General features: G+C 35.9%; 1 protein-coding gene across 8 annotated transcripts in view; it reads left to right on the top strand.

The window, feature by feature from the left end:
* Positions 1-25,266, top strand: part of THEMIS (thymocyte selection associated) — a 191,816-nt gene that overhangs the window by 33,829 nt on the left and 132,721 nt on the right. For all 8 annotated transcript variants that reach the window (XR_005882165.1, XM_040965566.1, XM_040965563.1 and 5 more), the window contains exon 2: positions 13,306-13,464. Coding sequence is in view for 7 of the 8 variants with exons in the window: in XM_040965566.1 (XP_040821500.1) it covers positions 13,306-13,464 (159 nt within the window). In the remaining variant the exon portion in view is untranslated. The remainder of the gene's footprint in view (positions 1-13,305; positions 13,465-25,266) is intronic.

The following is a 25,266-nucleotide window of genomic DNA, read 5'->3' as shown; positions in this document are numbered from 1 at the left end:
GAGACGTTAAGACTAACCAGGTGGGCAATCTATGCCCATGTTAATAATCTTTAATAAAATTCCCAGTCACTGAAGCTTGGGTGAACTTTCTTGGTTGGCAATACTTAATGTATGTTACTATGTATCAATGCTTGGAGAATTATGCTTCATCTCTATGGCATCATTTGCAAGAAGACAGCTGGAATCTTGTGCCTGATTTCTCTGAACTTAATTCTGAACATCTATGCGTCCTTGTATTAAATTGTCCAATCTGAGTATAGGCATAGGCTTCTCAAATACATATGTATACATATGATTTGTTATACATTCATGTAACTATTGAAGGAGGCTTTCAACAGACAGAACTGAAAAACAGCTTATTTTGTCAAGTTGATTTCATGTTCATTAGAAGGGTTATTAGAATCAACAGTGACATCTTACTGAAACTGATTGTAGAAGATGCTGGTGAGGATATTTGTAGAAGTCTGTGTGCTTTTCCACAATGTGATTCCAAATCAGTTCTACATAATCTCCACAAATAATTCTCTATCAAACTCACAACCCACCTCTCCCAGCATTCTCCCTGAAGAGATTTTCAGAGAATTACACTCTCAGGCCAAACTTGCCTTTTTAATTTCCTCAGTTAGCAATGTTTCTTGTCCATCGGGAAGTTTTGAATTGTAAAACTTTTTTTCTGATGAGGCACACAGGACAAAAGTAAAAATATCATAATTTGAAGTTTTTGTGTGTATAATGAAAAAAAACCCAATAAACTTCTTAGCAGAATGAGAAATTTTTATGTCATCATACACTAAATCTCTCTTTGCCCAAAAACTCTAATGTTCAATAATTTTCTATTAGTTGATTCTCCTATTCACAGAAAGAGGTTTGGTAATTGTGAAAAAATCTTTTCCCTGTCAATAAAATGCTATCTTTCCAGGATTATAATTTATCTTTCTAGGTAATCAAACTCTGAGTTTCAAAGCTAAATCATGACTGAAGCTCTCTGTTCCCTAAGGAGATCATTCTTAGTTCTCAGCTGTCAGGCTGAAGGGGAAATCCAGTTACTCAGAAAGTATTTTATTTCCTAAATTTGTTGCTCAGCTAGAGTCATTTTTACTTTTTCTTCTATAGGAATTATTTTAGGTATTGTTTGGAAACGTGCATTTAGTTAGTATGAATCACCATCTTTCCTTTATACAAAGATTTTTAGTTTCTTGCCAGAAAAAATCGCTCTGGGACATCCCTGACAGATATGATCCAGCCTTCCCTGGAGCAGTGAGAACTCATATTTTTGAGAGGCAGGCTGCTATGTTGCACAATTCCAATGATACTATACAGATCTATAAACACAGTTCAGGTAGCTTTAAAAGTGGACAATTATCCTATAAACAGTGTCCTAGAATTATCCCAGTGGCTTGACAGCTTTATTTGTTAGCTAGGACATCAGATGGCTGCTGTCTTCAAATATTTAAAAGATTCTGTGTGGAAAAATGAAAGCAGTCCCTTTCTGTAAGATTCCAAGGGATAAAAAAATAATTGTAATGTGTGTATGCCTTACAGGATCATATATTCCATCCAATAAAATCAACAATTTTTGAACAGAAAAAAAAATACTCAAAAGTAAAACAGATCACTTTAAAATAAGTTATATCTGTGAAAGTGTTCAACTGGTTTGTACAGCTCCATGGTGAAGTGATTGTATTGGAACTCAATCATTGTAATGCGTTAGTGGGATGCTCAACTTTCTGTCTGATACTGAAATTCAGCAGAGATCATTAAGCTTGCTGGAACTTTGCTTAAAGATGTAAATTAATCTTAAACACATTCTACAATTGCCTTTGGGCTCTATGAAATTGTGATTTTTATGAAATTAGATGTGTTGGGCCTCAATTCAAACAGCCCACCTAAAATTAATGCTGGATTGAGGAAGATTGTATTATCCTGACGAAATTCTTTTGACTAAACCTTTGGGATTAAATTATCCCAATTTGAGAATTAAAATTTTAAAAAATGTTAGCCTAGGAAGCTTAACAAATGCAAGATAAATCAAAGTGCAGGACTAGGTTAAGAATAATTTGTACCTGACCTCTTCTTTTGATGAATACTCAACTAGAACTCTATGTTGAAGGGGATTATTTGGTTGTGTTTGGAGATATATCACAGATAATTATGCAAATTGTAGCTGTTTGGGAGGAAGAATGAGGAATATACTACATATCCTTGCCATTTCTCTTGTGGAGAAGCTTAGCATGCTATCGGTAGAACTCAGAACTGTCACCTGGAGGATTTTATTTGCTCAAAGCTGCACAGATCCAGCACCTCGAGGCATCCAAGGTCAATTAGGCTCAAGCACTGCCTCACAGCAGTCAAAGCCTGCACTGTAGACATCAGAATGGCCACATTGTGTTTGCAATTAGAAGTATTACTGTCAAGTTGATTAAAATTCCTGTGTCTTGTAGTTACGGTAATCAGGCTGGTGGTTTCATTAATAGATGAGCTAATGATACTTATTAAGACTTTGCATGTGAAGTTAAACTTTTCTTACTAGACTAAAATTTTACTTTAAGTCTCTAAACTATATCTTAATTTCCAGTTTTGAATGTAGTCGTATGTTTTTAGTTAATGTCTTTGAAAACTGCTTCTCAAACAATTGTTGTAAAGGCTCAGTGTAATTTACTTTTTCAATCCATTACAGGCTGGCACTTGATGCAATATAATAATATTATGAAAGTGAAATACAGATATAGACATACAAAATGCAAGCAGAAATATGATTCAACTCAGTGGGTGTAGCTTTTTAAAATTTCAAAATTTCTTACAAAAATGTAAACTTTTAGTCTCAATTTCTAGAAAACTCTCAAGCAAACTAATTAATGGAAATTTAATTAATGATAGTTAACTTATGAAAACATGATGTGGTAAAGTTTCACTGATTCATTATCTATGCATGTTACAGTGCATTCAAATCTGTATAATCATTGTCATCATTAATCTGATGAGATACAGAAAACAGATGAGATTTATGATTTTAAGTGTCTGGACCATGAAGTTTGTTTCTAACATTTGCAAAACATATACAATTATATTAATATATATATATATATAAAACATGCTTTAACTTAGTACTTGTTCAAAAAGGCAAACTCCAAAGTGATATGTCGCGCCCATGACTCCTATTGTCCTGCAATAAGAGGCAGATGCGAGTGAAGCCTTCTGCGGTAGTCTTTATTGTGCACACCAAGATGAGGAAGAGGAAAGGGCTGCGACCCCGGCAGGCTGTCTGCTCTTATGTGCTGACTGGCCCCGCCTCCGCCGATGATAGGTCGGTGTCATGATCACGCAGGGTCCTGGGCGACCGGATTCGTCAGTCCCCAGTGTTCACACGCCGGCCACGCGGCAGCTCACTGCGCATGCGCTAGGCGCCTGCGCAGTACCGTGAAAGCTACGTGACTCTCCACCAGGCACCAGGGGTGGCTTCTCCAGCCGGTGCCATTTTGGGTACGGCATGTGGCCAGTGCATACGGATGAGGCTGGCAACAGTGATAATGTTCCACTGAGAAATTATGACATTATTTATGATGCCATTTTGAGGAACAAAATTATGAAATTTGTGAATATTATATAATCATTAATAGTGATGGGAGATGAAGAATCACTAGCTTATTCCACCAGCAAAATATGTGACTGTTTGTGGGGTAATTTCATATATGCACACTGCCAGAATCTGTTGCTCTGGTGATCCTTGGTGCAAAGAACCACAATACTGACTACTTTCAAAGTAAACACTTGCAAATCTACTTAGTACAATTTAAAAAATATGTTAAACTGACTTTTTACACTAATAAATTGCTACTATTGTGTGAAATTGTGAATCATTCTTTCTGAGCCACAAAACTTAATATTTGCATTCAGTGCATGTCAGTCATGCAGAGTGATTGAAGATGGAATTTTTTAGTTCCTCACCCTACTACAACTTTAAAGACTTATTTATTACTGGAAAGTCAGATTTATGGAGAACAGGAGAGAGAGAAAAGTCTTTCATCCACTGATTCACTCCTCAAGTGTCTACAAAAGCTGGAAATGAGCTGCTCTGAAGCCAGGAGCTTCTTCTGGGTCTCCCATGTGGGTACAGGGTTCCAAGGTACTAAGGCCATCTTCCCCTGCTTTCTCAGGTCACAAACAGGGAGCTGGATTGGAAGTGGAGCAGACAGGACACAAACCGTCGCCCATATGGGATCACGGTAGACTGCCATATCGAGTCATTACACTGGACCCACTCTACTACAACTTTACTCTGCGTTTTTATTTGTTTTGTTCTAAGGTCCAGGTTTTCCAGTAGGTAGGGGCTTTTATTGTTTCTTCATCCTTGTTCAGGAATATTAAGACTCAACAACATTCACTACAATCATTAGTATATTCCCATCTTTGGGTTGGTTTCTTGTATAATCTTGAATTCTCCACTGCTTAATAAAGACTATATTCATAGAGAGTAGAGAGGTAATATATTAATTCTTTGTGTGGTCATTATTTTTATTCTCATCAAACCCTAATATTTTCCCCTTTTTAAGTTGATACTTCTGGGGTTGTGGTGGCAGTATTTGAAGAATCTCTCTGATCTTGGCAAATCAGTGTTCTGTATTATGTTTAGATACACATCTCGGTGTTGTTCCTACTATTAATTTGTAAAATCTATTTCTAGTAAAGATACAAAGTTACTATTACTTTTTTCTTTTATTTATTTATTTTTATAAAGCTAGATATTTATTTTGTATTTTTTTATTGGAAATGCAGATTTACAGAGAAATGGAAAGACAGAGCAAAAGGTCTTCTGTCCCCTGGTTTATTTCCCAAATGGCAACAACAGCTGGAGCTGAACCAATCCAAAATCGCTGATTCCTATGGTGGACTAACAAGATATTCTTTTATCAAATTAAGCACTTTCGTGTTATGATCTCTTCTTTTCATCCTGCAGTCAGATTTATACTTAAATTCTATATGCATGTTTAAAGGTTTAATAATTTTGTTTTTAAAATTGATTTTAATTTTAATTAGTAGTTATCAAATTCAATGTGACGTATGGAAGAAATTCTAAGAACATAAAGATATTCTCTTCCTTTCTCCCTTCTTTCTCTTTTCTAGATTGGAATTCCTAACTATATTGCCAATTTGAACTGCTCTCACTAGATTTTCCAGTATTTCACTGAGTAAGACTAGTGAGATTGGACTTGTCTTGTCCAAATGTGAGGAAATGATTTTGGCTTTTCCCTGACGTGATATGATATTGGCTGCTGGTTTGTGATATATAGCCTTCACAATTCTGAGAAGTGTTTCTCCTATACCTAATTTGTGGAGGACTTTCATCATGAAAAGATGTTGAATCGTATCCAATGCTTTCTCTGCATCTATTCCTGTGATTTATGATGTTTATGGATTTCTGCTTCTTGAACCATGCTTGCGCTTTTTGTGTAAATCCCACTTGGTCATGATATAAGAATTTTATTGAGGTGCTTTTGGATGTGATTTCTGAAAGCAATTGGGAATCTTTGTATCTAAATTGACTGAAGATACAGGTTTATAGCGTGTGTGTGTGTGTTGTCTTTGATTTCAGAATCAAAGTTGTGCTGTCCTCATAAAAATAATTTGGCAGAGTTCCATGCTGCTCAATGCTTCAGAATAGTTTGAAGTATATCGGAGTTACTTCCTCATGAGTATTTTGTAGGATTCAGTAGTGAGCTGTCAGGCCTGACTTTTCCATGATGGAACAGTCAATCTCATTGCTTGTTTTGAGTCTGTACAGGTTATCAATAGCTTCTTGATTTAATCTCAATAGATTGTGTGAAGCTTGGAACTAATCTACTTTGTTCATTCCGCTATTAAAGCTCTCAATTCTTCTTAAAACTTCACTGATTAAATATTGCATTATCAAAACTTCTTTTTGAATCTTTTCAATGAGTTCTGACTCCTTAGCGGTATTTTCATTTATGTTCCTCATTGTATGATTTATTTCTTTAACTTTTCTATCTGCATTCTCTTGTATCTCATTGAGCTTCCTTACAATAGTGATTTCTATTTATGTCATTTTGTAGATTTTCTTCAGTTCAGAATCTAATCTTGGAGGATTATTGTACTATCTGTAGGTGCCATGCAACCTTGCTTCTTCATGTGCCCTGTGACATTTGCACATCTGGCATACCTGTGTCTTCTTTATATAGAAGATTTTATAGGAAAAAAAAACCTTCATGGTTGTTGTTGCTTTGGATTTGGTTCTAGCTGAGACTATGAGTGTAGTCTCTGAATATTTTTTTTTGTCTTAGTATCAACTGTGTCTATAAGTAACACAGTGATACAACCTGATGCATTTAATAGGGATAGAAGTATGGGTTTCAGACAAATAAGAGTTTCCTGGGCTGTGTATCTTTGGCCCACAGAAAGTTTTGTCAGTTTCCTTGTCAAATCTGTGATCAAGTGAAAAAAAACATGGTTGTGCCCTTGCTCTATTGGCAAGCCTGAATGATGTCGGAGCTTGTAGCATCGATCAATGTGGCTCTAGGGTTGGGTGACACATTGAACCCTTCTTGAGGTTCTACAATGGGAGTCCTACTGTTGCTATGGCTTAAAATTGCAACAATTCTAGTCCTACAGGGTGATGTGAACAATCTAGTCCTAGGGGGATATAAACTGAAACTTATTCCAGTCCTGCAGGGTGACTATCAGTTATGCCAGAGATTTTAGTTTGTAAGATATGAGTCTACAGAGTGAGAAAATTTTAGTGGCACTAAGAAATTGAGAATGAATTGTTACAGCCTGGATACTGCATGTGAGATCTCTCAGGGTGGGAACTGATCTTTGTGTTACTTGATTCTGTTGTTAGCCTCCTGCAGATAAGGTAAATCTGGTTTCTCACATAGAGTGCATGGGCATAGCTCTGAAGTAAATGCCCCCAAACTCTCACAGCCGCAGGATGCAGGGGATCTGTCCTCTGGCCCACGCTCACCCTGACGTGACTGCAGCACCGGCAGGAGTGGAACAGAGGCTTGCTACAAGGCTTTTTGTGGCTGAGTAGGTGAGGGAGTGAAGGCAAGAAAAGTAGAGTGGCTTCCCTCTTCCCCACATGTCAGTGTTAAGACTCCAATCAGTTCTCCAGGTTTGAGTTTAGAGAGCCAGCGTTTGACTGTAGAATTACCTCTTAGCTAAAACAGCAAGTGGCAGGACATATGGCAACTTTTCCTATCTTGAGGTGGCAAGATGGGCAGCTGGTTGTGTCACATGGCTGTCTGCAGAGATGTCTGATGTCTCTTCCCTCACAGTGACTTCCTTTTCTTGTTATTTTGTTTTTACACTTCTCTGTAACTTTGTGTCAGATCTCTGGAAAGTAGTCCTTGCTTGACTCTTCATATTCCAGAGCAGCTTAAGTTAGTGTGACTCTATCTGTCAGTCAGGAGCTGGTTTTCTAATGCACCCTCTGTAATAATGACTTTTCTACTACTTTGTCTAGAGATGTTTGCTAATAAAGTAATTTCACATGAAATGATTCTTTTGTGAGTATGCTCCTTCTTCACATTATATACCATTCTTAAGTAAGGCATAATCACATCTTTTTATATGGCTAAGAGGGGCCTCTGCACTGGCAGCTCCAAACATTTTTGGTGTCTAGTGGTCTTCTACACTTAAGTTGAAAGCCTGGTCAACTCAAGGCTTCAGCATGATTTATATCTTCAGTAGTTATGTAATAGAAGTTGCATGAGCGGTTAAAGTTATCAGGACAATAAGATGCTGGACTCAGTGCTGGGTATGTGCTTGCAATGAATGAATCTCAACTGAACTTGAACTGTGGTTATGCAGCAAGGTGGAGGAATCCACCATGGGGGGAGGGGTGTGGGAGGAGCGGGGGAAATCCAAGCACCTATAAAACTGTATCACATAATACAATGTTATTAACAATTTTTTAAAAAGCTGGCAGATATAGCCGCACTAACTTAAGCTGCTCTGGAACATGAAAAGAACCGAGGAAGGACTACTTTCCAGAGACCTATAAGAAGAATGAGATTATACCATTTACAACCAGGTGGTCCCAACTAGATACCATTATGCTCAGTGAAATGAGTCAATCACAAAAGAACAAATACCATATGTTCTCTCTTATACAAGGAAACCAACATGGAAAGTGTAACTTTAATAGTCCTATCCATACTGTTTTTCAGTTGTTTGTTTTTTGACTGTATCCCATGTGTTTTTATGTTTTTTATTTCAGTTTTGTTTATTCCAAGTAATTCCTTTTCTCTTGTTGAATTCATCACTGGTTCATGGGTTGCATGGTGGCATCATTCTTCCCAAGAGACTTTTGTGTTTTCTTTTTTGTCACTCATGTGTTGTTTACTCAGTATTTTTTTCATGCTGCTATAATTTGTTGTTGATGTTGCTGTTGTTGTTGTGCTGTTCTAACTCATACTAGTTGTTGACCTGGTTTCTTGGCCTCTTATGGAAATGTATAGTGATGGAGTACTGGGATTTGTCATATACAGACATGGGGGAATAATGGAACATGCGTCCCTGCTTTCAGATGAAAGATGGATTCCCAATGAAACTGTTGGACTTGTATAGACAATGAGATGCTGGATTGCCAGACATTGTCTGTACCAACAATGTCAGGGTACACTTAAATAAGAGAATGATAGAATTGTGATTCCTTATGAAGGACTATTATAGTAAAATGGGGGGAAATCTGATGGGGGTGGGAATTTGAGGGGCAATCCCAGCCTAAACAAAATTGTACCACATAATTCAGAATTCAGAGTAAAAATATATTTTAAAAAGCAACAGAAAATAAATGTGTATGGGAACAAACGAAGGTGGGGGGGAGGAAGCCTCCAAACAATGCAGTACCCTCATTTGTAACTGCCATACGTTGTTAACTTTGTAGGGAAGATGGAAGAAAATGTGTTGAACCACTTGTTTCAGCTGTTCTTATGTGATCACAGCATTGCTTATATGGATTGTGAAACAAGGGATGAGCTCATAATAGGATATTAATGTGTCATTTTTATTGAGCAAAATAGCATTATGGAAAAGGTGATTTCAAAGGCACATGGCTCTTTCATTACAGCCTTCAGGGACGATGTTTGATCACTGAAAACAGGCTGCTTTGTTCCATCTTTCTCTGATGTTTGACATTATCATGAATACATATGCTCTAGCTTGGAAAGGATCAGTTTGTAAAGATTTAATAGATTTTAGACTTGCATATTCAAAACCCATTTTTTTGTGGTTAGAATGAAATGAAGACCACTTTAATATGTATTTCTATCTATACATAAGCATATTTCAGACATTTATCTGAGAAAAAATATAAAAAGCACTAATACACATTATGTATATTTATGCTGAAATTGTGAAAATGGCTTTTTATGAATGTATCACTTTATATTACCCGTGAGGAAAAAATACCTTTCAGAGGCATTGTTTTGGTGGTCACAAAGCATGATTAGTTTTCAGTTTAAGAGTTTGAGATTCACTCTGTGTTGCTATGATTTAGTTTAGACCAAATGTTTTAGTCCTGGGTACCTGTGGAAATCACTTGTTAAAAGTGAATTAACTTCTCTCTTGATTACAAAAGACCAAAAGGGACAAAATATTAAAGATAAATGTTAAAGATTATTATTTCTACCAGGTTCTTTTTCTTGTGAACCAAAGGGAAGAAATTTCTTTTATTTTTGTTATAAAGAAGAAGCTTGGCAAGAGACATGAAAAGTCAAATGCTTTTCGTGCGGTGACTGAAACTTACAGAATTTTCTCCACAGAGAATTCCCTGGCTTCTAGTCTCTGCCAATTGATATGTAATCCCACGCAAGTTTGTCTTTTTATTTTGAGTTTTAAGTGAACCTTTGAAAGAAGAATGCCGTTCCCAGTTGGCCAGTTGGGTATATATTACATCTTAACGTATAATTAAACACTCATTGCATTGAAATTAAGCCCAGCAGGCATCAGGTAAAGTAGGTGTGGTTAAATTATGCTTAATTTCATGTGATAAAGAATGTCTCTTTGTGTCACTTCCTTGCTAACAATGTTTCCATTTCTCTGTCTCCACTCAGTCTCCTCCACCTCAGTGATACAGGCTATTTCCTCTGCATGGCGATTCCTCCTCCTCTAGTTCATTTTGCCACAGCCTAAAAGCAGAGGTTATTTTAATTACATACCTTTTTGCCAAAAGCAAAGATTTACAAGCCTTAATGTACTTAGAAACCATCTGGGGATCTTGTTAAAAATGTAGGTTTTAATTCGCCAGGGCTGGAGTCTGGCAGAGATTATAATAAGGTCCCAGGTAATGCACCAGACTACAATTTGGATAGAAAATACCTAGTGTACAACTGACCTCTTATTAAATTTTTTTTTTCTGGACACATGTAACCAGAAATATAAATTCTCTGAGATTACTTCTGACTATAAATGGTTTTGGTTTACTGGCGATTTCATGAATATTCTGTGCACTATGGGCTTCCTCCACCTTTCTAAAATCCTTGTTCACATCTGTCATTTACTTAGATTGCATATAATACATATTAATTATTTATTTATTTTATCAGTTTGAAAAAGGAGGCAAACACACAGATTACTATTCCATCTCCTGATTAACTCCCCTTATGCACACAATCACCAGAACTGGGTCAGGCCACATGCAGGATCCCAGGACTTCATACAGTTCTGCTCTGTAGGTGGCAAGGATCAAAGCAAATCCAGGGACACAAATCAGGTACTGCATCATTGTGGTAGCTTAACTGCTGTACCATATGACTATCCTTAGATGAGATTTTAGATATAGCAAACTACTTAAAGTTTCCAGGGTATATCAGATTTTTTTCACATCTCAATACCTTATCATCTGTTGTTTTCTCTGCCTGTCCTAGCATCTTGATACTTTGTTTACTTATAAAGTTCAGCTGTGCTGTCTTCTCCTCCAGGCTTCCTTTTCTGATCTCTTTGCCTAACGAAATGTATCTGACATGCTCCCACAATGCCTTGTAGTTCCTATTTTATAACTTTTTCATGATCACTTGCAACAGTCTGCTTGCCTATCGAGTCTCTTTAAGACAGTCCTTGTGAGGAAAAGAGATTATGTATTTTATCTGTAATACCTACTGCCAATCATAATGCCTGATACATAAGTAACATTTTATTAAAATTTACTGAATGACTAAAGGGAAGTTGACTTGTTGCACAAAAAAATATGTTATATTTTCTATCATAAAATCAAATTCAAATGGAAGTGATAAAAGCCATATTCATAAAAGTTAGGTGCAGAGTGAGATAATACTGAAGATATAAAATATTAGTGTGTAATTAATTTGTTAAATGAGAGTCAAGGCAGAGACTGTGTTGAATCCATTGGGAAACAGTGAGACAGTGGATTTTTAAGTAATTTTTTATTATCTTAATTTGTTCTATGAATGATTTGAACTTGCTGTTAACTTTATGTACTTGATGTCTATACATATAATGTCATGATGCATTTAAATAGCAGAATGCTGGACTTGTGACTGTTGCTGAAGGGCTATATTATTGTAATACTATAGGGGAAAACAGTGTGTGGGGGAAGGCAATTGGGAAGAGTAGGGATGGAAATCCCTCAGACTATGGAACTGCATCATGAAGAAAAAAAGAAGAATTAATGAAGATATAAACACGGACTCATACGTGGGCAAGGGAATGGTTTGGAAAAAGCAGGAGGTCATGGACATGTTACTCAGCTCAGGGAACAGATTAGCATGTCTGCAAAAGCACTCCTCACTCATTGAATGATGGGTATCATATTTTGCCTGCAAAACTTATTTCTGTAGGGCACCAATGTCTTTCCTGTCCTCTGGCTTCTGCTGGGTTGTGGATCATAGGAGTTTTATTGTTTTTGAAGGGGGTTGCTGGTTGGCTAGAACTGGTTGTGCCTATAAGTAAATTGTGCCTACACTAAACCTACTCGAATTATTCTGAGAATGTTCTATGTCTGTGGCCCCATACCATTCTGAACGCGCCCAATCTCGTTTAATCTTGGAATGCTCTAGAACTTTTTGCTCATGCATCTATATTTAGTGCAATAAAAGGATATAAATCATTTTAAAAGTCAAGTTTTAAAAGCCTCATCAAATAACTTGAAGTTCTTATGTTTTGTTTATATCAGTCTCTAGTTGACTGTTCAGTTGTAAAGAAAGAATATGACAGAGATAGTATTGAGTTGTTTCCTTTTTAAAAAAAGAATTATTTATTTTTATTGGAAAGACAGAGACAAGGAGAGACAGAGAGAAAGATCTTTCATCTGCTGATTCACTTCCCCAAGTGGCCTCAATGGCCGGAGCTGAGCTGATGTGGAGCCTGGAGCCTCTTTTGGGTCTCCCACGCCGGTGCAGGGTCCCAAGGTTTTGAGCTGTCTCCACTGCTTTCCCAGGCCACAAGCAGGGAACTGGATGGGAATCAGGACTGCCGGGATTAGAACCGGCATCCACATGGGATCACGGCTCATGCAAGGCACGGACTTTACCTGTTAGGTCACCTCGCCCGGCCTGTTTTTTCCTTTTTACAAGTAGATGATCGACACTGCTTGCCTTTCCTGTTTCCTGTTGTCATCTTCTGATTCTTTCGTTGCTCAGTACCCATGCACCAAAGGATGAATTTTTTTTAAATAAAAGAAAATTTAATGAATGAAAAATTTATCTTTCACATTTATGTTTAAGGGTTTCTCAAGAAGGAGACAGAATCATGAACTAAATGAGATTGCCATTATCTGGCTTGGTCTGCCCTTTATTGCCATAGAAATATCATGTTTTGTTTCCAGTTTATCAAAAACCAAGAGACAAAAGTGGGAAAAGTCTTATATTCATGATAGTGTAGAGAATCACATCAAATAAATACACAAATAAGGCTCTCCTGCGTAGTTCTTTGGACATTGGATTGCATTGCACCTTACTTTTGGTACTTACTTTTATCATTGTTGTGTATGAGACTAATTCAGTGACCCAGCAAAAACTGATCATAAATTCTAGCAGCAGAAGACATGTTTGTAGGTTGACCTTAGAGAGATGAGCTAAAAGTGTTTGGAAAATATGAATTCAATTTATAGTAATAAAGAAAATGTTTTTGCTTTCCAAATGGATGGAGTGAAAAATCTAATATTTTTTCTGTTGTGTTCTAAACTCTTTACCAGACTTCATTAGATTCAGCCTCCATAGGTAGCTAAAGAAAAGAACTGAGTATTAACACTTACCTGAAATTTTACACACTAGATTTAGTGTAATCATTTTTTAAAGCTATTTTGCTTTTTCTTCTCCCCCGCCCCCACAGGCTCCATTTATGAAATGTTTGGAAATGAATGTTGTTTGGCAACGGGAGATGTGATTAAAATTATTGGTCTCAAAATTAAGAAGATCACAGCTGAAATTTGTGAACCTATTGAAGGTTGCAAGTCTCCAGATTCATTTGAGCTGCCTATGAATTTCCCAGGTACAGTTGCTAATATTTTTCATTCAGGAAACTATACTGTTAGTAGTTGTATACATCTGCACAAGTGAAAACAATTGAACTGAGAGCTTTTGTGGTGAAAAAGAATTCTTATGGCTGGGTCTCTATAAAAACTAAAGAGATTGCAAGCATTTTCTAGATTTTGAAATCAACATACATTAAGAATTAAATTTCTGGGAGTCCTCCTTTTATTAGGGAGTAGAGATGCGGTTAAAGATATCTTGACAATATGATACTATATTTTCTGTCTTTACTTATAGCTAAAATTTCATGATGTACTTCAATAGAAGAATGTTAATCTTTTAACTGTACTAACGGACTATACTACTGTAAAAATATGGGGAAAATGATGGGAGGGGAAACTGGGGAGAGAAAAATGAGGGAGGAGGGTGGAACCCTTATGATGGAAAACAATAAAAACTAATTTTAAAAAGAAATACATTTGTTTTATTAGAGAATGTGTTGAGTTCAAACTATATGTATCAACTGAATGTTAATGAGATCAACTTATCAGAGTTATATTTTTATAAGCTGTACACAAGTGGTTAACATAACTAAAATGTGTCTACTTTTTGCTTTGTACATGCCATTACTGCAGTGCCTTTGATAAGTTATTGTTCCTACTGAGCTACAGGAATTCTGACTCTTCTTTGTCTCATTAATTGCACCCAGAGCTCGAAACAGATCAAATATCACACTATGTAGAAACTTTTGCTCACCTTTATTCTACTCTAGATATCTCTCTGTTTTTAAAAATATTTCTTTGTATTGCAAAGTTATATATATGTGTATGTATATGTATATATATATATATATATATATATAGAGAGAGAGAGAGAGAGAGAGAGAGAGAGAGAGAGATCTTCTGTTACTCCTTAAGTAACTGCAATGGCTAGAGCTGCGTTGAGCCAAAGGCAGGATCCAGGAGTTCTTCTGGGTCTCCCACGCAGGTACAGGGTCCCAAGGCTCTGGGTTGTCCTCCACTGCTTTCCCAGGCCACAAGCAGGGAGCTGGATGGGATCCTAAAGTGTTCAAGATGAGGAATTTAGCTGCTAGGCCACCATGCTGGGCCCTAGATATCTATCTTTTGTGTTGTAGTATTTAGGGAACTATAGAATGTACCTTTTTGAGCAGTCACTTATTCTTTCCTTCTTTTTGTCCTGTTCTAAGGATCAGAGGTTGGTAAACTTTTCCTGTAAAGAGCCTGTTTGTAGATATTTCAGTAATTGCAGCCAGATGGACAATGTTACAACTATTGAACTCTGACGTTATATATTGAAAACAGCTATAGATTGAGCATGAACCGATAAAATAGAACTTTATTTATAAAAATGAGTCTCTGTCATTCTCAATGCCCGCAATGATGGACATATGACTTAGTATGAAGAACTATATTTTAGTAATGATATAGAGGAACTAGGTGGCGGGGGGGGGGAAGGGAAAGAATTGGGGAAAGGATAAGGGAAATGCCCAGAGCTTATGGAATTGTATCATAAAGTGATAATAATAATAATAAAAAGTAAAAAAAAATAAGTGGCTCGTAAGATTTATCCTATTAAATTTAGGTTGTTTACCTCAGCCTAATCTGAAAATTCCTGGTAGATGAAATGACATAAAAAAAAAAAACTTCATATTTCTAGTACCAAGTACATTTTCAGTATAATATGCTACATAATTACACATTGAATGGAAAATTGGTAGTTGAAGAGATCATCTTATAATTATTTATGATTCAATATGTTTCATGGTATGTTTGAGTCATTGTTAAGTTCTGTAGGAGACTTAATAACTTCAAACTCAACTTTGAATTCTGGAGTCACTCTATTTCAGTTTTCGCTCTCCAAGTGTTATCATGACCAGTGATTACTGAAATACAGTTCAGTTAGAGATTAGAATGTTATTTGGCAGGTAGCAAGGGAATTCAAATAGTATCTGCTTTTACTATTATTAAGATAATTAAAGCTATCTCTTTGATTTATCAGGTAAAGCTTTTCGGAGAATGTTATAGTTGATGATTCCTGGAAAATAAAAATATCTCAGCAACAATTTGTAATATTCCTTTGATTTGAAAATTTACATATTGTCCAGTTCTATCTATTTCTTGCTTACTCCTGTCACTTACAATAATGGTTCTCAAACTCAACTACACATTGAAATCATCCAGTGAGCTTAAAAAATATTGATGCCCAGGCCACTATCATATGTCTTCTGATTTATTTGGTCTGGGATGAAGCCTGGTCATCAAGATTTCTAAAAGCTTCAAGATTGATACCAGGGATCGGCCCAAACTGAGGATGATGGCTTTATTAGAAACCTTGCCTAAGTACTCCAGCTGAGTCTAACAACTCCCTTTTTGAGTTATTAGAGTCTTTTATGTCTCACTCATTTCATTTATTATATTTTTTGTAATTGAACTTACTTATATACTTGTCTACCTAGCTTCTCTACTTAATCAAAGATTGCTCAATGCAGAGTCTGAATGTTATTTATTGACATTTTTAGGATGTCATACACACTTGCTTTTCTTATGTGCATGCGTGTGTGTGTGTGTGTGTGTGTGTGTGTGTGTGTTATCTTCCACAAAATAAGAGAAAATGTATGGCTTGTCTCTCTGGGTCTGGATAATTTCATTCAGCATAAAGACCCCAATTTCTGATCATTTGGTTATAGTGTCTTTTATGGCTATGTAATAATATTCCATCATGTATTTACACAACCTTTTTTATGCAGTTGTCTTTTAGTGGAAATCAAGATTGCTCCTATAACTATGCTATTGTGAATTCAGCTACTATAAACATGGAAGTGCAAGTAACATATTCATTTTGTGAGCTTATTTCTTTTGGCTATCTTTCCAGAAGTGAAATAGCTGGGTCACATTGCAGATATATTTGTTTTCAGGGAAATATCCACATTGTTTTCTTTAACTGATGCACCAATCTGTATTCCCCCCAACAATGTATTAAACTACTTTTTCTCCATAACCACACCAGCATTTGGGGAAGGGGGTGGTAGCCATTCTAACCTCCTGCTTTGGTGAGATGATAGCTCACTATGCTTTTTATTTGTATTTCCCTGTTGGCTTGTTATCATGAGAATTATTTTATTGTGTCTGTTGGCATTTGTGTTGTGTTCTTTGAGAAATCTCATCTTCATATCTTTTTGCAATTTCTTAACTGGACTATTTTTGTTGTTATTGCTGAGTTTCTTAAACTTGTTAGATATTCTGAATAAAAATCCCTGTAAGATACATAGTTTAAAATATTTTCCTTCGTTTTGTCAGTTACCTCATGATTTGGCTACCTGTTTCCTTTTGTGTTCAGAAGCTTCTTAGCTTTATGTAATCCCCCATGTCTTTATTTTTGCAAGGATTTCACCAAGACATTTTTAGGGAACAAACCAGAAGCTGGTTTTTGGCTGAAGTATAAGTGGGGTACTAAGCTTCCATTATATATTGATGGTTGTTAGTGATATATAACATCATGTTTTAATGTCCTTATCTTGTCACTTCAAAACGCATCCAAATATATTTAAAGAAATAAAAAGCTATCATTCCAGTTCTCTGTAGGAAAAAGCAAAGTGCCTTAGAAGCACGCATAATTCGTCCTTTTAAAAGGCAGCTCTGTTAGTTGAGCCTTTTTAGGAGCTACAGAACATACAGTTCTTGCCAAACACAGCTAAAATATATCATGTTATTTTTTTGTTGATTGCACTATTTCCGTAGATTGGTAAATCACGTGATGTTTAGTTTATGATGAAGTTCCAGATTTCTGTATTACCTCCTGGAAAAATTTGTTCCTCATTTTCTGTGTCATAAAGCATGAATAATAAATGTATTCTCTGGTAAATCACATGATGTTTAGTTTATGATGAAGTTCCGAATTTCTGTATTACCTCCTGGAAAAATTTGTTGCTCATTTTCTGTGATATAAAGCATGAATAATAAATGTCTTCTTTTCAGTCATGAGAAATATCTTGAAATACAGTGTTTCAGTCCATCTTTGTGTTTCACAGATATGTTTTTTGCTCAAACACTAAGTTTATATTTAGTTTCTCTAAACTGTGTTCTAGAAACACCATGGTTGCATCTGTAAAACCACAGGTAAAATGACAAGGCTAGATCAAAGAAATCTTTCTGTTTGAATTTTTAAACCACAGTAGGACATTTATAACAGCATAGGATTTATTTCTGGGGACAGGTATGTAGAAGTATAGTGAAGCTGACAAATGGACTATATCCTCCAGCAGCCTACATCAATCCATGTCACAGCCCCAAATGAATATGCTAAAGGTGTTTAAGAAACTTTTCGTAATGTTTTATTTAACTACAGGATATTAATTGAATTTACATTTTATAGATGAGAAATCAGTCATTGAGATGCCAGGTTACTTGCTCAAAGTCATAGTAAATAGATACGTTGACCCTGCCCTGGTACTGTTCTATAGTCAAAATATGAGAAGAATACGTGACTTTCGATATTCTGGCAGCCTCATTATTAGTTATATTTCACTGCAGAGAAAGTTACTCCTAAATTTAAGACAACAAGCATGTATTTCTCATTCTGACAGTCAGAAAGCCTGGAGTCTTTTTTTGTGGTATCACCCTGGCACAGTGCTCCTGAAGGTTTGGCTGGCAGGGGAGGATTCATTTCTATGTTACTTCCTGCGGCTGTTCTTGAAGGTCTCAGTTCATTGACCCATGATGATCACAACAGGGTGATGTGAGTGTGAGAGAAAACCCACAAATGATATCATGATGTCTTATGAACTAATCTGAGTAATGATACTGTACCATTTCTGCTACATATTTTTACTTGTACGAACCAACAAAACTGCAGGCAGAGAGGACAGGAGAACTGGAATCTGTCTTCAAGATTACCTAACAGAGTTATGTAAGAAAGTTAAACAGAGAATGACTATGGCATATTAATTAGTACTATAAGTATCCATATAAAATATTTTCTTTTGAATAACTGGTTCCTATTCAAGTTATTGAGATAGTTTACCTTCTTCTCATGTTAAATTAAAAAAATATATAATATGTATGTCCCACTTGCCACATGTAATTTCAGGCTGTACAAATGTCAGCCATATTTCAAGTGTTCAATCTGTACTGAAGAACATGGTTCTAAATTGTGTCTGTGGTCACAGCCAAGGCTCCTAAGCTCTTGCTGCTTAATAAAGTAAAGGGATGAGATGGTCTTGTTGTCAGCCCACTTTACTATCATAATAGTGGTCTACAAATATCCTGAACATGTGGCTTTCTTTGTAAATTTCTTACTGTATAATATATGCATTGTAATGCTGAAAAAGATCTGAATTATTGCCACTCAAAAATATTATGGCATGGGAATTTTATATGAAAGTAAAAAAAATTTACCCAACTTGATTTCCTTCATATGTTTTAAGCCATGCTTTTAAAATAGACTTTATATTTAGATTAATTTCAGTCAGATTAAATGGATTTTATTAAGCAACTCCAAAGTAGCCACCTAACTATTATGCCTACACCGTGCTTTATAAATTAGGTCATAAAAAAACAGTTGAGTCAAAATGGATTTAGCCATTTATTATGAGTGGCTCAGAAGACAACATGAACTTCATGCCTCGCTGGTTATTTGACCCTAAGTCCCATTTAGTAATGTAGAACTTGGCCAGGTGGTAACTCAACACATGGCTAAGGAACTCTGAGCTTTGAACCCAAACATGAAAGAAGTTGTTGATAAAATGGTTATCTGCTGTTCTGAAAAATCCCATCATTTTTATTACTCTGGAATGTAATACAATATCATTGGAGAACACAGAAGAAGAATCTTATTACTTTTATTCTAATTTTAATACAAATATGCTATCTCTGGCTTTTCGATACATAAAAATGCTATGGAAAATTCTCTTCAAAAATATCTCTGAAGGTATTCTGAAAGTTTGTGAAAAAAATGAAAAGACAGGTTTATATTGTTGGAAAAAAATTTGAAATCCATGGACAGATTTTTCATAAGCACTTCTCATAAAATATGAGTTTCTTTCTTTATAAAAAACGATTTATTTGTTTTATTTGGAAAGTCAGATATACAGAAAGGAGGAAACACAGAGATGAAGATCTTCCATCTGCCGATTCACTCTCTAAGTGGCTGCAATGGCCAGAGCTGAGCTGATCCGAAGACAGGAGACAGAAGCTTCTTCTGGGACTCACACACGGGTGCAGGGACCCATGGCTCTAGGCCGTCCTTGACTGCTTTCCCAGGCCACAAGCAGGGAGCTGGATGGGAAGTGGGGCCACTGGGACATGAATCGCTGACCGTATGGGATAGTGTTGCATGCAAGGTGAGGACTTAGCCACTAGGCTACCACACTGGGCCCTAACTGTGGTTTTCTTTAAAAAAAATTGTATATTTATTTTATATATACTGATTTAGAAATATAATGATACTTCCCACACCACCCTCCCTCACATTCATGCTCTCATGTTCCCACTTCCTTCCAATTTTATTTTCTGTTCTAACAGTGGCATATTTTCAGTTTGTTAATAATAACTAGCTTAGCTTTCCATTAGGTAATACATTCAACAAATAGTAAATAAGAATTAAAAAAAAAAGTCTTCAAGACTTATAGACAAGGGCCATAAAAATAACCCTCAAAATGCCAAGTTTGTTATTATATAGTGCATATTTTGCAATATATATTAGTTATCATATATCAGGAAAATGTGATTGTTTTTCATTTTGGAACTGGCTTATTTCACTTTGCATAAAAGTCTTCAGTTGTATCCATTTTGTTGCAAAAGACAGAATTTTGTTCTTTCACATAACTGAGTACTATTCCATGATGTCTCTATACACCACATTTTCTTTCATTGGGCATCAGTTGATGGCCATTTGGATTGATTCCATGTCGCAGCTTCAGTAAACCTTAGGGTAACTCTTTCATATGCTGATTTCATCTCATTTCATTTCAGTAAATTTCTTGGAGTGGAATGATTGGATCACATGATAGATCTATTTTCAGATTTCTGAGGAATCTCCATATTGCTTTCATACCAGATTACATTCTTACAACAGGGAATTAGGGTGATGTATCTGCCAGCACTTTTTGGTTTTGATTTTTGGGTGATAACTATTCTAACTGGGGTGTGTAAAAGCTCATTCTAAAAAATTTGCATTTCCTTGGTGGTTTGTGATCCTAAGCAAGAAGCTTTTAAAAAATTTTATTATAAATGTGAATATAAAAAAAATCAGGAATAATCAAGACATAAATTGGATTAGTAGAAAACTGCTTCCACAATAATCAAATTAAAGTTAAATCATTAAAATGTGTGAAGTCTGTTCTTAATGCCTGAGTATGAAAATATCTAATACTTTAACATTCTTCAACATGGATTTTGCCATTGTTTCTTTTATAGGATTATATGTTAATGAAACATGTAATATTACAGCTAATTATCACTCTTTGGATTTTTGTGTATGACTAAAACAACTATTGTTTTCATCTTTCTTCATGTTACTTATTGTGGCTAATTTTTAGGTGACTAAATACCAGTTTCTAAAAGGACAAGAAGAAAATGGTTATACAACAGCTAGTTGAGATGTATTCACAGCTCTATGATAAATGATTTTAGTTTTTGGAAGGGCTTTTGTTAAAAGGAGCAAGATAAAAGGCAGAATTTGCTACTGTTTTTCCATCTGGCTGGAACATGATTCAGAAAGGCCCCACGCTGGGCTCCCTGCCTTTTAGATAACTTGCTTTCCAAGGAATCAAGGGCAATTCTTCCAAATTTCTGGGTCAGTTTCTCTAGAGGCAACTCTACCCCACTGTGCCCACTTAAGCAAAAATAAATGCAGCTGTGCCTATTATACACAATGCTTTCATAGCCAAAGAAGGGAGATGCCGTATAAATTGGGCAAAAAAAAAAATGTGGAATAGTTCACATGCAGTAGACATGATCAAATCATTTCACTGAGATCTTATCTTTGGAAATCTAGCAAGCATATTGTTTGCAAAGCCAAGATATATATTGTAGACCTGAGTTTTGATTGTTTGACTCATTTATGTTTTCGCATCAGACTAAAATTGTCTGAAAAACCATTTGAAAACAGCATTTCTAAAATCAGTACTTGTATACAAGTTTTTAAAAATGCCATTAATGTTTAACATGTATCTTTTAAAATCTGTACCATAACACCTTTTTCTTACATTATCATGTTTTGTACGTGCATAATTCTGCTATGGTCACTTTGTGATGTGGCCACATTGTGCTCACCATGTAAAGATTCTCATCAAGCAACAAGATTTCTACTAAAATACTGTTTACTCAGGTCTTCAGTTTCTTGAAGCTTAACTGAAAATTGATAACATTACTTTTATACATAAAAATTGATAGAGTACAATGCAATTTACACAAAATGGCATCTCTGAGGGTTAAAACTTTTGCCTGTTCGGCCAAAGTGCACTCCCTGCTATTTATAAAATAGACTAGTTTTTAGAGAAGATTAGATTCATAGTGAGGGCCGATCATGGTGGCTCAACAGACTAATCCTCCGTGTGTAGTGCTGTGATCCCATTTGGGGCCCGTATTAGTCCTAGCTGCTCCACTTCTGATCCAGCGCTCTGCTTATGGACTGGGAAAGCAGCAGAGGATGGCACAAATTCTTGGATCCTGCATTCATGTTGGACACCTGAATCAAGCGGCTCTGGCTGCTCCAGCCAGTAAATGGAAGATTTGTCTTTGGGATCTGTAAATCTGTCAAATAGAAAAAGGAAGAAAGAAAGAGAGAAAGAAAGAAAGAAAAAGAAAGAAAGGAAGAAAGGAAGAAAGAAAGAAAGAAAGAAAGAAAGAAAGAAAGAAAGAAAGAAAGAAAGAAAGGATTAGAGTAACAGCAAAATGTAACAGAAAGTATGGAAAGTTCTTTCCTACCTCCAATTCCACAGGCTCTTCCACAACATCCCCTTTTAGAGTATTACATTTGTTAGGATCAATAAGCTTACAATGACAATCATTGTCACTTGACTTTCATGTTGTTACACTGTTTGTGTAGTTCATTCTATGGGTTTTGACATATGTGTAGTGCCATGTTCTCACTCTTAGAGCCATTATGTTACCATATGCAGCATTTCACTGGCCTACATATGTCGGTGCTTTGGCCATTGTTCCTCCATCCAAAACTAACTTATTGTAACCACTGATCCTTTTATTGTCCTTTCGGGTTTGTGGAGTTGTGTTGCATTTGATCATTTTTATGGCTTCTCATATTCTTTCCTAATTGTTTTTTAAACTATGAAATCTAAAATCTGTAACACTCTAGAAAATGACAGTGTCTGGTATCCGATAGCAAAGGATCATGCAGCAAACAGATTCAGGTATAAGCACCAAGACCTCAGTGAGTCATACAAAGACAGAGGGTTGTTCTTAACAATGATACTTGTGCTGAATTTTATTTAACACTGTTCTAGAATACTAAGTACAACCAGAAATCAATGAGATTTCAAGAAATGAAGTCATGATCATTCTATTCTAATAATAAGATTACCCAGAAAAGCCAACAGAATTAAATGAAATTTTAAAAAATTAAAGCTTGATGCTATGTCATCTTATGAAATTTCTCAGTAACTTAAGCAAGTTTTAGTTTCATTTGATTCTATTGGCTTTTCTGGGTATACAGATTGAGAAGTCTGAGAAGATAACAATATGAAAACAAAGCTGAAAGACAGAACATGTAGGAAAACCTTTATACAAAAGAGGGCAAGATTATGCAGTTGAACTCATACTTTTTTCTTGAAGAAAATTAGAAAATTATGTTTAATTAAAACTGAATAGATGTAACTTCTTGAATTCAAAAATAAATATATCAATTGCATATGAACAGATTTTTATTTAAAATAATGATAATATAATTTTCAAGTTATAATCATAATTATTTTATTTGCCTCTTGGGAAAATCTCAAATTCATTGGGAGAATAGCAAGGGAAGCTATTGAAGCAAATATTTTAAAAATATAATAATGAGATTTGACTTGTCCTCTCACTATTATAGCATTGGTATCAATATTATATAAATAGTGGTATATTTATAAATAGCACAAAAATAAATGGTGCTGTATGTCACTTACAGAAAATTAAAAGCTGAATCAATACATTATTTTAATGGATCTATTTATTTATTTATTTATTTAATTTGAATGTTGGAGTTACAGAGCGAAGGAGACACTGAGACTTTCCATCCACTGGTATGCCTCCCGGATGGCTCCGGCTCCAATGGCCTGTGTCTCCAGGGAAAGCCAGGAGCCTGATCTTCAAATAGGTCTCCCACATAGGTCGAATGGGAAGAGGCACTTCGACCATCTTCTGCAAGGCCATTAACAGGAAAGTGGGTTGGAAATGGAACATCAGGGCCCCAAAATGTCGCCCATATGCAATGTTGAGTCACAGGCAGAATGACGTCTACAGTGATTTTTACCTGCACAACATTAGCACCTAACACATTATTTTAATAATTGATTTACTAGCTTTCATGACTACTTGACTCTACTGTCCATAAAATTCAGGACTTTTATATCTCAGAAATAGACTTACATTATTTTCTATTTGATGAAATTAGTGTTATATGTTAGGGGTTATTAGAAGAATTAGTTAATAATTTGCCATTGCTATTATTATTAATGTATAAAATGATAGATCAAATCAGATCATCAGCATTGCATCACATAGCAATAGAAATTTGAAATTGATTCAAAGGTTGCATTTTAAGTAGAACTGTTCTGTCTGTATTTGAACAACTTTCAGATTTACAAATACAATGAGAGATCATAAAGAAATAATACTCCATTGAAGTCAATCTGTAACTTCATCTATACTGAACAGTTTTTAAAAAGAAAAAAATTAGTATAAAAATGTGGCTACTGCCACTTATAATGCTGGAGTCCCATAACAAAATGCTGGTTTGAATCCTGATTGTTTCACCCCCAATACTCATCCATACTAATATTCTGAGAATGCTACAGAAGATGCCCCAAATACTTCGGCCTCTGTCATCCATGTGAAAGACCCTGATGAAGTTTCTGACTCCTGCTTGCAGCCTGATCCACTTTTGACTATTATAACTCTTTGAGGAGTGAACAAGTAGGAACAAAATCTCTTTGTTTCTCCCTCTCTGAAACACATTTCTTTTTAAAAATGTGGAAAATGATTCAGTATTATAAAGACTAGATATATCTCCAGTAATAGCCAGGACTTAGATGGAACTTCTGAAACTCAACAGTAGCAAAACTAACAACGCTGTGAAGAAATGGGTGAAAGAAATGAACATGCATTATTTAAAATAACACACGGATAACAGACATGCGAACATGCTCAGAACTCCCTAACCGGGTCTGGCATGGTAGCCTAGTGGCTAAAGTCTTTGCCTCGCATGAGCTGGGATCCCATATGGGCGCTGGTTCATATCCCGGCTGCTCCACTTCCTATCCAGCTTCCTGTTTGTAGCCTGGGAAGCAGTAGCACAGCCCAAGGCCTTGTGTGAGGCCCAGAAGAGGCTCCTGGCTTCAGATTGACTCAGATCTGGCTGTTGTGGCCACTTGGAGAGGAACCAGTGGATGGAAGATCTTTCTTTCTTTCTGTCTCTTCTTCTCTCTGTAAATCTAACTTTCTAATTAAAAAGTTAAAAAAAGGGGGGGGGAGGCTCTATTAGTGAAATTCAAACAAAGACTACATTGAGTTTCTACCTAACTTCTGTGAGATTGGCCTACATTTGGAAATCTACAAACAACACCTGTTGTCTCCCGGTTAACAGGAGT

This window comes from Ochotona curzoniae, unplaced genomic scaffold (genome assembly GCF_017591425.1).
Source record: "Ochotona curzoniae isolate NIBS_2020 unplaced genomic scaffold, NIBS_Ocur_1.0 scaffold_3890, whole genome shotgun sequence".
Lineage (NCBI taxonomy): Eukaryota > Metazoa > Chordata > Mammalia > Lagomorpha > Ochotonidae > Ochotona > Ochotona curzoniae.
Note: the sequence above shows the minus strand (reverse complement) of the source record. Positions and strands in the feature narration are given on the sequence as shown.